General features: G+C 45.3%; 1 protein-coding gene across 1 annotated transcript in view; it reads right to left on the bottom strand.

Annotated features, from left to right (window-relative positions):
- Window positions 1–16,256, bottom strand: part of WDR72 (WD repeat domain 72) — a 73,192-nt gene that overhangs the window by 49,368 nt on the left and 7,568 nt on the right. Inside the window, exons 4-12 of the mRNA XM_083712983.1 lie at window positions 15,202–15,280; window positions 13,563–13,737; window positions 12,105–12,181; window positions 9,148–9,267; window positions 8,107–8,252; window positions 7,683–7,779; window positions 4,775–4,916; window positions 3,734–3,979; window positions 1,273–1,493 (exon numbers count right to left, since the gene is read on the bottom strand). Coding sequence (XP_083569109.1) covers window positions 1,273–1,493; window positions 3,734–3,979; window positions 4,775–4,916; window positions 7,683–7,779; window positions 8,107–8,252; window positions 9,148–9,267; window positions 12,105–12,181; window positions 13,563–13,737; window positions 15,202–15,280 — 1,303 coding nt within the window. The remainder of the gene's footprint in view (window positions 1–1,272; window positions 1,494–3,733; window positions 3,980–4,774; window positions 4,917–7,682; window positions 7,780–8,106; window positions 8,253–9,147; window positions 9,268–12,104; window positions 12,182–13,562; window positions 13,738–15,201; window positions 15,281–16,256) is intronic.

Below are 16,256 nucleotides of genomic sequence, written 5' to 3'. Positions count from 1 at the left end.
TCCTTGCCTTAAGACAGGATCAGCTCCATTCAAAGCACCCCCACTAGGCAACTGCCTGCCCCTCCACTTCTTGAAATATCAGGGGAAGAGACAGTGCCACTGAACACCCTTAGCAACTGACCCCACATCTGAACTGCTTGACTCCTTCTCTCAGTAGAAAAGAAACCATCAATGGCAAGAAGATGACAGACACCACTCTCTTCCCTAAGAACACTCCTTTGTTGGTTGGTTCTGTGAAATCTAATTGAAAGCCTTGTGAAGTCTAAATCTGGCCAGATGAGGGCACTGTGGCAAGGCTGAATCACAGGAAGACGCAAAGGCTTTACTGTATCTCACAAATTCCACATGAAACCCTGCCCTTCATCCCATATTTTGATTATGGACCTCCTTGTGCCAAGGGCTCAGAACAAAGAGGCAAAAGCAGCTTTAGAGCCAACTGGGCTGCTCTGGTGAGGTGAAGGTCTGGGTGGCCACCCTCTTTCCCCTCCCAGCTCATTGTACCCAAAGCTCACTGTCTTCACCACCTCCAACCCCTTGGGGCTAGCACTGACTGGCTGGCCTGGCAGGACCCCCATGCCCTGAGCTTTGGATTATCTGCAGTGGGTAGGGAATGCCTTGGGCTTGCTGTTTTTCTTTTTCTTTCTTTTTTTGTTGAGAGGCAGAGAGAAATTGCTTTAAATAGTATGGGCTGCTTCTCTGGGGTAACTGAGGGGTGCCACTGACAGATTTTTAGTAAACAGAGGCACTTTTAATTGGCAGAGTTTGCCTCCCTGGTCATCGACACGCAAAGAAGAGACAGATAAAAATGTTTTTTCATTTTACAATAGAAAAAGTAGAAAATATGTAATAAAATTAAGGACAACAAAAAACCAAAAACTAATTGCAAGCTCATTCTTCATGGCATATGTCAAAAGCCAGATGCAATTGAATCCTAGGTCAGTGAGCTGAGCAAACAGTTGTGTCATGTGTGGACAATGCATGCTGTTATATTATTATTATTATTATTATTATTATTATTATTATTATTAATATTAATATTAATAATAATTGAATTTATTTTGTTTACTGACTGGTGGGTGCAAAGAATGGGGCTTTGCATCACCTGTCATGCTGCTGAGTGCTGCTGAGTTTCCCCAGGGGGAAATAAAATCTGACCCTGCCTGTTGCTCTTGTCCTCTAAGTCTTGCCCAAGAACTCAGGCAGGAGGGTAGACTAAGCACTGTCTCTTCTCTCCTTCCAGGAAGACCCATCTCCCTTATGCTCTTTACTTACCCTGTAGTTCTCTGAAGACAACAGCAGATTTGTGACGGGACCAGCTTGCAGTGAAAAGCAATGCAATAATTCCCCGGTAAAAATGTCCCACCAGACCACACTGGAGTCCTGGCTCCCGGACATCAGCCAGCTGGGATCAAACCGGGCTGATCGGCCATGGAGGTAAAGTAAGGAGGTCACGCTGGTGCTGTGGTGGCTGAGTATTCTGTGAGGCAGGGTGTCTGAAAGAACGAGGAGACAGAGAGAGAAGTCAACAACGAGTCCAACAGGGGATAACTCTCCTGACAGAAAAGAGTGAAGGTCATCTGGCCAGAAACTGTGGCCACCTTTGCACAGGAAAAGTGTTAATAATGCACCATGAGCAGAAGAAGAATTACAGTGGTATTTCTGGATATGAACAGGATCTGTTCTGGAGCCCCATTCACATCTAGAAGCAAACGCAACCCGCGTCTGTGCATCTGCGTGTGCACGGGTCACGATTGGCTGCTTCTGTGCATGCGCATGACATCATTTTTACCATCTGTACATTCGTGAGTGGCGAAACCCAGAAGTAATGCGCTCCATTACTTCCAGGTTACCACGGAGCGCGACCCGAAAGCGCTCAACCTGAAGCAACTTCAACCCGAGGTATGACTGTATAGGGAATTATAGGCCTAGAACTACCTAAATTGTATAGAAATTTATTTATGTACACGACTACAGCGGCAAGAATGTTACTTGCCCAAAAATGAAAAGAAAAAGTCCCAGCAAAGGAAAGAATGGATACAAAAACTTATGGAATATGCAGAAATGGTGAAACTTACTGAGAGAATAAGAAAGCAAGATAACAAACTTTTTATAAAAAGATGGAAATGGTTTGTTGTAAACAGATAAGAACATTGGCAGGATTATTATAATAACCTGCAGGTTTACGAGTATATATTGAAAGTAGATGAATAAATGAGCAAATTAAGTTAATTTGGATATGCAGAAGATATTAAAAATAAATTTAAGGAACCGCAGAAGGAGAGGGAAGGTAGTCAAGTTTTGAAATGTTGAAATGATTGTAAAATTAGTGAAATGTTTCCTGCTTTAAATAGGAGAGTCCATCCCTCTCTCTTCCTAGCTCAGTCAGTAGAGCATGAGACTCTTAATCTTAGGGTTGTGGGTTCAAGCCCCAAGTTGGGTAAAGGATTTGTGTATTGCCGGGACTTGGACTAGATGACCCTCAAGGTTCCTTCCAACTCTACAGTTCTATGATTCCGTGATTACGTCTTCTTATAAAGAGGAGTAGACCCCCTCCAAGTGTTTGCCCAGGGCTAGGATGGTGACCACCCAGGTTGGTGCTTTGGCTGCCATGGGGGAGAGCAGCTTGCTCTCACTCCCAAAAGCAGAACAGAACAGGATTCTGGGATACCCTCCCTTGGGTAATTTGGGAGCTCCCCTTGCTCGGTCCCTGCTCTGGCCAACCTAGCAGTTCGAAAGCCGGCATACAGCTTCCGGGTCATGTAGCCAGCATGACTAAGCCGCTTCTGATGAACCAGAGCAGCCCAGGGAAACACCGTTTACCTTCCCGCCAGAGTGGTACCTATTTATCTACTTGCACTTTGACGTGCTTTGAACTGCTAGGTGGGCAAGAGCAGGGACCGAGCAACGGGAGCTCACCCCATCGTGGGGATTCGAACCGCCAACCTTCTGATCGGCAAGCCCTAGGCTCTGTGGTTTAACCCACAGTGTCACCCACTGTGTAGTTACGAGACCCCTATTCCCCTCCCAGAGCTAAAATTCCCAAGGTTTCCTGGGGAAAGGGTTTGACTGTTTACCTTCCCACTGGGAAGTAGTATTTATCTACTTGCACTTTGACGTGCTTTCGAACTGCTAGGTTGGCAGGAGCTGGGACTGAGCAATGGGAGCTCCCTTAGCTAGTAAAGCAAGATGAGCGCCGCAACCCTAGAGTCGCCCGCGACTGTACCTAATGGTCAGGGATCCCTTTACCTTTACCTTTAATGACCTTTAAATGCCTCTTTAAAATGTGCCTGTTCACCCAAGCTTTCCTGGACCCCGACTCTTTATTTTTAATTCTTTTGTACACTGCTCAGCTTTATTTGTTAAATACAGGTGCATTTGGGTTTTCTTTCATTTTTATCTAGTTGTTAGGAATTTTTATGGACTGCTGTTGTCATTTAAATGTGTTGTCTCCAACGTTTGACATACTGAAATTCTACGTTGTAAACCGTACTGTGGTCTCTTGACGACGGGCAGTATGTAAATTTAATAAATAATAATAACAATTGATGTGCGTAACTGACAGGCCCATTGATTTCAATGGGTCTACTCTGAGTAGAGCTTCATTGGACACAAACCTATGCAAAGCACTTAGACAGATATATAGTAAGCAGTGTAGCATTTTAGTTAATAAAATGAGCAACCCATGCCAGCCAGAAACTCAGGCAACCAGAGTGTTTGCAGGATTCTCACTCACCTTTCAGCAAGGAGCCCTTTCCCATCAGCCTGGCCTTGGCAGCCTGCAGAGCCAACATGATGAAGATCCTGCCATCCGCAAACCCGCACACCAGTTTATCAAGGCTGGGGATATAAATGGAGGAAGTGATGGCGTCACTCCCCAACCCATTCTCAGCTCCACAGAGGTGGTCGATGATGCCTTCGGCCGCAGGACTGCAGCTGTCAAAGCTGTTCTGAAGAGTCCAGGATGTTGCTATAGGGATCTCTAGGGAGAAAAAGAAATAGGGGGTCGTCCACAGAGCCCAACTGCTTGAGAAGACGGAGGCAAAATTCAAAGACCTTGCTGATGTTTGCCTTGCCACCTGTAGGCCACGGCTATAGAAATTAGGATGGGGGTCTTTCTGATCCTGTTTTCAAAGGAAGAATTATGCCTCTTTGCCTCCGGGAAAACCCAGCAGGTTTTTCTTTCTAAGCGCTGCTTCCAGATTGTGGGTGAGGTGGGGTGGGAGCACATATCGGCAGGATTCCTGCATTGTAGGAGGTTGGACTCGATGACCGGGGCGGGGGGTCCCTTCCAGCTCTATAATTTTCATAAAACTCATAGGACATTGCTGGCATCAGTATGCCAGTCTGTATTTTTTCTGTATTTAAATCCAGTAAGGTCTTAAAAAAAAAACACACTGTTTTCAATGACATGTTGGTGATATGTGAACAACTCATTTTCAGTAATAGCCACCCTCTGTATTATGTAACAGTCTTCTGTGTCCAATTTGAGGAACTCCTTAGTAAAGCAGGCAAATGAAGCATAAAATATTATATCTGTTGACAAGAGGCCATTTGGTGTTTGAGTGCAGTGGGATACCAGAGTCTGAAAATTTGCAAATCTTTTCCTTTGTTTGAGTCATCATCCTGCCTTCAATCAAATCAGGGCAAGGTGGCATTCCTCCTCCTCCTCCTTCTTCTTCTCCTCCCCTTCTGGAGACCCTGACCTTTCCCATTTCACAATCCTTTTAAACCCCCCCCCCCCCGCCCTCCTGAATGCTTCAAAAGTTGAGCCAACCTTTTGGAGAGCCATCCAGAGTTGAAACTGGCACATCTGGAATATGCCACAGAGTGATTCTGCCTGATGCTGCTCCACAGTAAAGGATCTTATAAAAGGGTTCCTTTCTTTCATTGATGAAGCCCATAATGTAAGAAAAACTCTGTTTATTAAAAACAAACAAACAAACAAACAAACCACACGTTTAAACTGTATTAGTCGGTTGCAGCAAAAGCAACAAAGAGTTCTGTGGCACCTTAAAGACTACCAGATTTAATGTTGCTTTAGCTTTTGTGGGCCACTTTATCAGATGCATGAAGAATTATCCATATTATATCTATCCATGGCCCTATTCAGATGGGGAGCAGGATTTTGCCCACTAGTCCTCTCCCTTCTGTGAGCATGCTCAACTGGTCATGCCCACAGCATCTGTGCAGATGTCCCGGGAGCATGGCTAAAGGGTCACATCAATATGGGCCTTATCCCTTTTTTAAAATTTAATTTTTATTGAAAATTTTATTTACAACATAACATAAACCCCCCACCCCCCCCAATACAGAAATACAATAAGCATAACATACAACAATACAAACAACCAAATAAAATACTTCCTTTATCCTGTATCTGGTCTCCTTATTTACTTCTTATAAGCTGTTTCCTTTATGAATAATTATTAAGATTTTTCTAATTATAACTTAAATATCCACAAAGTCTCCTGCAGACATTAACTGAAACAAGTACAGGTATGTATTTTAGGGCACTGTTTTGCCAAGTGTTCGCTGCTTTTCCCCCATGCTTTTTGAAACTCTTGTCTAGTGTGATCTCTAATTGCCTCTGTTAATCTAGCCAGTTCTATATACTCTAACAGTTTGTCTTTCAATTCTATTTGGGCCTTATTCCTATCAAATGAACACAGAAGATGGCATGAGGTGTGTCCTTACAAAGTGAAACTGAGAGACCTTGCAACTCAAGAGGGAGGTATGCCCCATTACTACGCCTAGTCAAAGGCCAATAAAGTCCAGTGGAAAAGGTGGAAGATGCAATCACAGGGGCACAGGAAAGCTGCCCAGCTAACTCAGTGATTGGACCACCTAACATCATCATCATGTATCACCACCCTCCAGGGTTCTGGACAGTAGTCTTCTCCAACACTCCCTGGGGCTGCCAAGAATTGAATCTGGGACTTCTCACAAGCAAAGCAAAGCAAAGCACAGTGGTCTACAACTGTGAACTGGGTTTTGTACAAAAGGACTGGCTGTTCCCAGTGGATAATAAGCTGCCAAAGCAAGATGAACACCATTTGCTAAACACCTGCTGCAGGACCACTCCTAGATATAGTGACTGTGAGGCAGCCATTGCCAGTCTTGTGTGAGCTCAAACCTGCATCTGAAATGCACCTCACGAGCCTCCTCTTGAAACTTTCTGCTTAAGCCCAGCCAGCTCTGATGTCTCTGAGGGAATGTCCAGGGAGATTTAAATGGTTTCCGAGTATCACCATTTTTAATGTCTCGTTTGCCTCCATTTATTCTCTTGCATAATGCATACTGAATAATAGACCAATGTAAATACTAATGTAAATGGTATGGCCAATGTAAATAGCAGGAGGTCCCTGCTTGCACATATGATGGCATATATCATGCTAGAAGATGTGCAAAAGAACAAGTTCTTGGCAGGGATGGAGTTGGCTCTGGGGTTTGTTGCAAGGGGGGGTTGTAGGTCTCTATCTCTATGGGATGGCCCATTGCTGCTCATGAGCAGTTAAGGTGGAGGGCAGTATGTTTGGGACAATCACCTGGAGAATCTATCTCCAGCATTCTTAAAATTACAGTAGCCCCCAGTGAGACCAGCAAGTTGCCACGACAAGCCCGAAAGAGGAAGTATAGTTTCCAACTGCCACAATTTAACCACGGCCTTCCTGGAAATGCAGACGCCATCTTGTGCATTTCCCTATTTTCCTCTGTCAAACATTGGAGGGTATGCTAGAGCCCCCCTGCTAAAGTTCTCTCCAGTGCATCTAAAAGGATCTACAGCCTCTCTTGGAAGATTACCCTTCCCTCCCACAAGCCTAGAAGGAAGACCAGCACTTGTCTGCAAATGGTCTTCCAGTCTGGAGAAACTTTTCACCCATAATGGACCGCCTAACAGAGTTGAAAGCCCAAGAATTAGATCTTGCAGCAAGGCCCAGCGGCAACTCTCTGATCCCACATTGACTTCACCAGTGTCATCATGGAATCTGAGAACATCGCATGCAATGGAAGCCAAGGGTTCTTGAAGCAACCCACCTACCAGAGAATGCCCCATAACTACACAGCTCAGGTGGTCAAAGAGCATCACACTCCCACTCTGCATTCACTGGGAGGGGAAAAGGATTCAGGATTAGGGGTTTTTCTTTGTTTAGGTGTTACCTCAAGGGGGAAAATAGAGCTCTATATCAGCTGCCTATTTGGGAAGGGTCGATGTCTGAGTCTGCCACCTGTGAAATCCCCTTCAGGCAGGAGTGCCAGCTTGGCCCCATGACCGTGAATGCCCAGGGCCATGGGTGCCAAGCAGCGTGCATGGCCCTGGCACTGAAATTTGTGGGTGCCCAGCCCCTTGATGGGGAATTTTGTAGGTGCTCATGCACCCAGGGCCCCAGGGAGTTGGCACCTATGCCTTCTTGTCACCTTTCAGTCTTTAATGCAGAAATCATTTGGGTAGCTCTTCTTTCCACAAAAGAAGAAGAGAGCCACTTTTCAAGCTGAGGTGGGCTGTGTTCAGTGTTGCTCTTTACTTCCATGCGCGGAGGCAAGATATTCAAAAAGCAATCTCAAAGTCCTTAATGAAGAAAATACCCTAAGCTGGTGGGCAGTGCCCCAACTGAATTGCCTTTGGTTTGCCACAGATTGCTGCTACTTGCTGCCAAGGTGGCTGTGGAGCCCAACTGCATTACCTTCTCATCTCCCACATCAGTAGAACAAAGTAACTGCGGGTGGAGGGTTTCTTTGAGCGGTCGTCCATTGCATGGCTGGATGCTTCGCGAAAGACCACTGGATAAGTCAAAGAGAAAGGTGGGAGGAGTGAAGGTCAAAACTTTGGAAATGCATCAAGACAACAAGCAGGGAGTGTCTGAGACTCCCAAGTTCACCTAAAAGTAATTATGGGGCATTTCCTTCTTGGAGGCATACACCCACCCCTGGCCAGCTGACATGGCTCCTGACATGGCTAATCTCACCCCCTGCCAGGCCAAACAAAGACTGGCGGCTAAGCATAGCTTCTTGTGCTTCCATTGCTATGACTGGGGGCTTTTCATCATGAGCCTCCCCAAGTTCATCTGGTGCCTGAAACTTCTTTGTGGGCTTCCCATCTGAGCCCACCTGTTCAGCAGCTGGTAGATGAAGCCACGGCCATCTTCCATCCAGATGATGAGCCTGTGAGCGGCGAGGACTTCGCCTCCAGCAAAGGACTGTCCACTCGGGCTGAATTCAGTCCACAGCAAGGAGAAGTCACAGTAATCGTATATCTAAAGCCAAAGAAAGAAATACTGGTTTCCCCATCGAGACACTGAGATTAATAGCAGCTTCTGATGAGCAAAGGCTCAATAGTCTCCCAAAGGGAAAGAAGGGTTTTAACTGCAATTTCCATGTAAAATGGGATGTCTGGTACCTAGAGCCCCACATGGAGGATCTTTATCAATGGCTGCTCCATTCATTCATTCATTCATTCATTCATTCATTCATTCATTCATTACGCAGGAGGAGCAGTTCTAATCATTCCATGGATAATTCAGTGTCCATAAAGAAGTGAAATCCGGCAATGGCAAAACGTATTTGCCCAGCTCCACAAGTGGTATGTAAGCTAATAAATAATAATTTGTAGCTCTTGATTGTTTGAGCTGCTAGGCTGCCTCCTCTGCTTTCCTCCTCTTAACAGGGGCAGGTGGGAGAAGGGGGGGGGGTATTTATTTCAGGCCAGGGAGCATCATGCACACATTTGAGCTCACTGGACAGAGCAAATTGCCAAGTCAAGGTGAAAACCTCTTGTGCAACTCATTAATTGGCTCTCACAGAAGCTGTGCAGAGTCAAAGGCCTGATTTTGTAATATTGATACAGTTCACGTAGCGGAAAGTCTGCTTCAATTCAGTAATGGATAAAGAAATGGCAACTGAAGATGTAAGCCTTTATTCTGGTTTTATTTCGTTTTCCAACTTGGGCAAATGTTGATCTTTTTTAAAATTAAAGCAACATAACAACAGTAGGTTGCATGAGTTTGTCAACATATATGGATTTGGGGTTTTATTTTGCAGTTTCACCCATGGAGAGTTCACTAATCACCTGGTATTCCACAAGCTCTTGAGGTTTTACAGAAAGGAGAGAGAGAAAGAGAATATTCCATGACACGATTCTGTAGCATGTACCTTCCAGCAGCTGGAAAACACAACGAGAAGAAGCCTTTCTGTGAAGGTGCAAAATCTGACAGTGCAGCAGGGAGCACAGTCCAGAGATTTGGATTCCCTTTCATGAATATTCTGCCTCTCCTGAAAGCACAATAAAACAAGGCATGGCTGCGTTGAACAAGAAAAAGCCAGTTGTCATCCTAATAAAAGGGTGCTCTTGGTATAAAGACCTTGGCCTTGCTATGAAAAGAACGAGGGAACAACTGAAGGCATTCCAGAGTCTGCCAACAGAATTGCATGAGCCAAATGGCACTCTCACCGTCTCTCAGCAGGGCAGCCAAAGAACTCCCAGAGGCAGCAGGAGGGATGTCCAACCACCCAGGTGGTTCCTTGCAGGAAAATGCAAAGGTTGCCTTTGCAACAGTCTGCATCTGCACAGGCTGAGGGGGGGTCCCCCACCTTTAAGGCTCCCAGTACCACCCCTGCAATATTCTTCTTCCAATGCTAGGACATTATTTATTATTATTATTATTATTATTATTATTATTATTATTATTAATTATTATTATTATTATTTTCCTCAGAGTTTATTTATTTATGTATTTATTTACTGGTTTTCTCATATTATATTACAATAAAGATGTGCCAAAGCCAAAGCCAACACCATTTCCTCCCCATCCCTCCATACATTTACATTTATATTTCCTGAATCCATCATATTATTCTTTTCTCCTTCCTCCCACTTCCCTCCACCCCCACTCGATTTCCTCCACAATACACAATTTACAATAATCTTTGCATTCTACAACCTTCTCATATCATCTATATATTCTTATTATCTTTCATTACTAATTTTTCTTCCATCCAGTACTTCACATTTTAATCTAGGCATACTGTATTAGCGTATCTTTTTTTTTAAGCAATATTTTGCCATATATTCATCAAAACATTTCCACTCCTTTTTAAATTTTTGATTTGACTGATTTCTTATTATAACAGTTAATTTTGTATGACTTTTTTATATTATTATTATTATTATTATTATTATTATTATTATTATTATTATTATTATTTCTGCTAGGAGGAGCACAGAGAAGATAAATGCCATAGTGTATCTGATAACAGTGAAACCGGACGCCTTCATCTGCAATAAAACATGTCTCTCCGCTATCAATATCTACAGCCATAGCAGACACTGTAACTCTCCAATGGTTTGAATTTAGCCCCAAAGGCACACTCCTCCATTGTCCCTTGAGACAGACAGATGCCAACAACATTGTATGTTTATTTATACCATTTCCCCGAATGCGACTCAAAGCAGCTTACAGATAGAAACAAGAATGGCGGAAAACATAAAAAAGGCAATCATTAAAAAAAATTAAACACTTCTCTATCACTCAGTCGTCGGCAGGATTTGAAATATAAGCAGTAGATTACTGAAAGATCTAATGATAGTGAAGTTTAGATAATAAAAACATATGTCTTGTAAAACAGCTGATAAGAAGTAATAATAATAATAATAGTAGTAGTAGTAGTAGTAGTAGTAGTAGTAGTAGTAGTAGCATTTATATACCACCCTATACCCAGGGGTCTCAGGGCAGTTCACAGAATAAAATCAAGATACTGTATAAAACCACAAAATACATAATAAAAATAAAAACAACAACCCAAAACAAACATTGGGAAAGGAGGGGTGGGGAATCAAGAAGAAATTTATGTTGGGGAGAAATTGTATATGACGATAAATGTTTTGGAATTTTTTTGGAGATTTAATAAAAAAATTATTCACATACACAATCAAACACTGATAGAATTAGAACTATATACATATATAAAATCTGTTTAAAACATACCAATAATTACACACACACACACACACACACACACACACAAACCCCACAGCATAGCACCAGACCTTTAGCAAAAAAGTAGCCAGAGGGCCTGAGGCTGAGGATGAGGAAGGTCTTGAAGCTCCATCATGAGTGCTTAAACTCTCCCTCACATCTCCATCCCGTCTTCTGAAGTTGCAAGAAGCCGTGAAGATGATGCTCTTGCTCCCATGTGACTCTCCCCAGGTGCTCAGGGCCAGTTGCTACAGGGAGCTGCAGAACCTTTTCAGGTGTGGCTCTCCATGAGGAATTCTCTCATTAAAGAGGCCATTCTAAGTTACTATTTGTGGCTTGAGTGGATCAGTCAAGGCTTTCATGTGATTCTTGACTATCAAAGCCCAGCGTCCCAAGGTGTCTTGAGAGAAAGTTGCCGCAACTTTTTGAATTCAAGGCCCTCCTAGTCCACACACTGCAAGAATTGCACACACAATGCATCTATTTTCAGGCTCAAATTAAAGTGCTGGTATGACACTTTATATGCTCCCTAATATGCCTCGGAATCAGGCCACTTGAAGGACCACCTAGAGCCACACGATGCTGCCCAGCCTAGAGGTCCAGCTTGGTGGTCCACTGCTACAATCAGGTTAGCAGGGCTTTTTTGGTGGTGACTCCACACCCCTCCAGCACTTTATATCCTCCTCCCCTGCCTCCCTTGTACTTTTCAAATGGATGCTTTAAAAAGTCATGACTCCATTGAGTGATGTTTTTGTTGGCAGATTACTATTTTATGGATTGTTTTGCTATTAATCATATTAATGTTTTAATCAGGCTTCCTTACGTTTGACCCTAAAAGTCTGGATGAAAATAAATAAATATAAATCTAGCGTTCAGAATTGTGATACTGTGCTGACTGCAGAAGCCTCCAGGTTTAAGAGTCCTAGGGCCAGACAGGCCCTTCCTCGTTCCTCTAGCCATAATCTGCATTCTCCTCCTCCTCCTCTTCTAGCCACTGCTCATTGCAGATGAGTCAAAAATTCTGATCCTCAATAAAAGCCAAGTAGCTGCAGAAAACTAGTACAGCATTTCACAAGGGATAGAATTTAGAATTTTGACATATGGGGCCTGCCAGCCCAGACTATAGCTCCTTACCCGTATCCTGCTAACTGATGAGGACAGATCCCAGACTTTAAGGGTTCCTGTTGCAGAGACGGCTATTAAGGAGTCCTCTGTGAGAAAAAGCAACAGAGACATATTTTCAATGGGAAGAGCAATCCACACAGCAAGGGGATAGAGCCGAAACAAAAGGGCAAGGGGCATGGACGAGGGGAAGAGGCAGGAGGATATGGGCTGGTTGTGTGAAATGAAGGAGCAAAGATGCTTGATAGGATGAAGCCATAGAACAGGATCTCTAGCTAATGCCCATGAGCCACCTTTCCTCCTGACTGGAAGCTGTCCACCCCCCCCCCTCCGCTCTTTCCTTATGGTTGCAAGAAATATTGGTTCTTGCAGCTGCCCGTTCATAACGGTTCCCCTGACAACAGCCGTCTCCCAAGCCTACAAGCCAACTCCTAGGGGCCAAGGTCCCTTCAGGCCCCGCAAAAGCTTAACTTTCAAGTGCGATACTCTGCTGATCTCACTCACATGAGCAAGGAAGGGTAAGAACTAAGCCATTTATCCTCTCTTAGTGCCGAAATCCATTCCTACAGAAAGGAACAGGAATAAGTGGGGAAAGAAGGGCAGAGACTAGGGAGAAAGGTGCAGAGGGGGCAGCAGAGAGTAGCAAAAGGTGTCAAGGAGGAAGCTGAAGGCCTGGAGAAAGCAGGGCTCAGGTGGAAACCAGCTGGGAGGGCCAAAGGAACAGACTGGTTGGCCAGCAGTTGCACACCCACTCAGCTGAGATCCTGCTTTGCAGCCGCAGGGTCTGTAGCAGGGATGCCTCAGCCTGTCCTTTTGGTCCTGGCCCTGCCTGGTGAAGAGCCTTTGGCCCCAGTCCCACAGAAGCATCCAGCTTTTGTGGGATGTGAAACACAGGAGCAGCCAAGTAAACTTCCTGTTTCCTTCTGGGCTGGGACAGACTTCCTCTGCATGTGACTAGAGGTTGGCGTGGCCTCACCTGTGCAGGTAATGACAAAAGCACAGGGCAGGGCAGCCATCTCTCTCTCTATGACTACTTTCGTCGAAGAAGCAACATCTGCTTAGCCAAAGATCCTCTCTTGGCCTCCAGCCAAGAGAGGACAAAGACACTGTCTCTTTATGGAAAGACACTGTCTCTTTATGGAATAGTTTCCAAGTGTATGTTACTTTTCTAAGCTAAGTCTGCCTTCTGGGATCCTATTGTGAACAGAATGATATGTGAGTAAACTCTTTTTATACTTTTGTAGAAGACTGTGTAGAAGACTCTTATCTTTTATGAGGGAATAAGGGGGGAATACCAGCACAGTTATTTTAGAGGCTTTAGCAAGCCTGAGCAAACACATCCACTGCAAGTTTAAAAAGGGGAATGTTACTCTCCTAAATTGTGTACTTGTTAACACAAGTTGGAAAAGGATATAATCAGACAATATATCCTCTCCTGCATCCCTGAACATTCCCACAGCTTTGACCTACCTTGGATGCGAGGGGAATGCACTAAGCACATGCAGCTGATCCAATCCGAAGACTGGGAGGACGTCAAGGTGTGAAGCACAGACAGCGCTTTGGCATCGATGATGAGGATATCATTATATTGCCCACAGCAGAGGAGCCAACCCTCTCCTGTCATGCGGAACGAGCTGTGGTAATACTGAGCAAAGGGGAAAGCCACAACAGGTGAGCCACAAGAAGACCACGGAGGGATTGCTTTCGGTCATGGGGGTCTGATGTGCATGCTAGAAAGCAAAATTTTGTCGCCCACATTAAAATGCCTTTTGGCTACTCTTAGGTGCAGATCTGGAGGTGGGGAATTGGCTGACTCCAATGAGGGTTTCCAAAGCATTGGTTTGCACTGAGAACTCCCCAGGAAAACTGCCACCACTACCCTAGGGTGACCATTCCTATTCCAAAGCCCAAACCTCTTGTGCTGTGACAAAGGTGGAAAAAAAGAGATTCCTGGCACCTCCCTGGCAAATGAATAGACCTCCATAGGGAAGCCCATGCCATGGATTTACACCCCATTGGTGCCCAGAGCAGAGAGGTCCTGTGCAAGCAGTGGAGGAAATGGCTCATGCGTCTCCCTGCCCACCCCCAGCCCTCTCCAACACAGTACAATAGACTTGTACAGCTTATGACAGAATTAGGACCCAAATGGAAGTAGCAAATGGAATACAAAGCGGCAAATGGAATACAACTCATATAAACAGCATGAGCATTGCGTATGCTTGACATTTGTAGAGAAGTGGTTGCAACCTGTCCAAATCCTTGGGCAGAAGCCACACTGGACACACTTCAAAGCCTACAAAAAAATGCTAAAAGGTGCTCTGCTGCATAGAAAAGGCACCTGCAGCTTTCCTGCAAGCAGCTGGATTGGGGCCAGCAGGTAAGACTTCTCGCCTGCCTGCTGCATGGCCCCCAAGAGATTTTGGAGACTCCCTTGTGGCTTGCTTTGATCTCTTTGGAAAGAGACTGTTGGGTTCCTCTGGTCCAGGTGCTCATCCTTGCCATATCCTGAGGTCCTCAGCTGAGTTTGCCAGTAGGTGTGCATCTGCTCTGCCCCATGGGTGTGAAGGAGAGGATATCCAGGGGCAAAAGGTGTGGCACTTTGATACATTTCCTCAGCAGTGGCATCCACACCAGCCACCTCTCTGGCAGTTGCCCAGCTTGACCTGTTTCCCTCCCTCCCTCCCTCCCTCCCTCTCTGGCCTTCATTGGCCTGATGGGGGGGAGGGGGCCACCAGTGGAACTTCCACCTCTACCCAGCCCAATGATTTGCCCCTGCAGTGTTGGGAACAGCTAACTCCTGGCACTGAGGACAAGGACCAGCAGGCAGAAAAGGAACAGCTGCACCAATGAGACATTGAACAGCAAATAAAGAGGTAGCCTGTATTCCGACAGCTCAGGTTGCTAGTACTAATGGTGGCTGTTTAGCTAAGATTCTAGTGACCTAATCTGCTCCAGGAAGGACAGCATTTCAGTGGACCTGTTTTTTATTTTAAAAAACTTATGGAAGAAGCATCATCCAGGCTGGGTACAGAGAGTCCCAATGGGCAGATGGACAGAAGTTCTTCACCGTAACACAACTTCACCGTAACGTAAAGTTGGCTGTACTTACACAAATCGCTGTGTGCCGAAAGGGAAGCCTCGTGCTCTCCACACACTGCCCACAGAGAACGTTCCAGACGCACATTTCCCTGTCAAAAAAAATTAGTTTGTTGTTACTCTCCATCCGATAGGATTTGTAGTCAGAATAACAGGCCACGGGTGGCGCTGTGGGTTAAACCACAGAGCCTTGGGCTTGCCGATCAGAAGGTCAGCAGTTCGAATCCCCGCGATGGGTGAGCTCCCGTTGTTCGGTCCCAGCTCCTGCCCACCTAGCAGTTTGAAAGCACCTCAAAGTGCAAGTAGATAAATAGGTACCGCTCCGGTGGGAAGGTAAACAGCCTTTCCGTGCGCTGCTCTGGTTCGCCAGAAGCGGCTTAGTCATGCTGGCCGCATGACCTGGAAGCTGTCTGCGGACAAACGGCAGCTCCCTCGGCCAGTAAAGCGAGATGAGTGCCGCAACCCCAGAGTCATCCGCGACTGGACTTAACGGTCAGGGGTACCTTTACCTTTACCCCATCAGAATAATAATTTCTTGTGGCTTGGGTGATTTTCCTTGGCGCAGAGGACCGACCATTTGTGTGGCTGGCTTGCAGAGGGAAACCTGAGGGAAACTGCTGCTGTTTATTGGGGTGGAGGCCAGACAGCAGCAGCAGCAGCAGCAGCACAGCCTCACTTTGCTTTGGAAATTGCAGCTGGCTGCTGCCATAGCTACCTGCAAGGGCACGACAGGCCTGTGACAAAAGCGGCCATTATGGCTCCCATTACAGCTCGTCAACTTGTCACTGCAGCTATCATTTACTGGAAGAGCAGAAAGTGATTTTCATTTCACTAAACTTGAACTGCCTGCTTTGCAAAGCATCCTCCCTCCCCTTTCTCTTTGCCCAGGATCAGGGCTGTTCAGAAAACGTGTCAATCTGGGCAAAGAACAAACAGTGACACCATGAGGACAGCTGTGAGATGTGCACCTCATTGCAGAACCATCAGTGTGAATTCAAGGGTCGTGAGCTCATACTGCTGAAGCTTTATTGTTTTATGTGCAAATTATTTCAAATTTAGTAAACAGGC

This window comes from Podarcis gaigeae (assembly GCF_964106915.1).
Source record: "Podarcis gaigeae genome assembly, chromosome: 14".
NCBI lineage: Eukaryota > Metazoa > Chordata > Lepidosauria > Squamata > Lacertidae > Podarcis > Podarcis gaigeae.
Note: the sequence above shows the minus strand (reverse complement) of the source record. Positions and strands in the feature narration are given on the sequence as shown.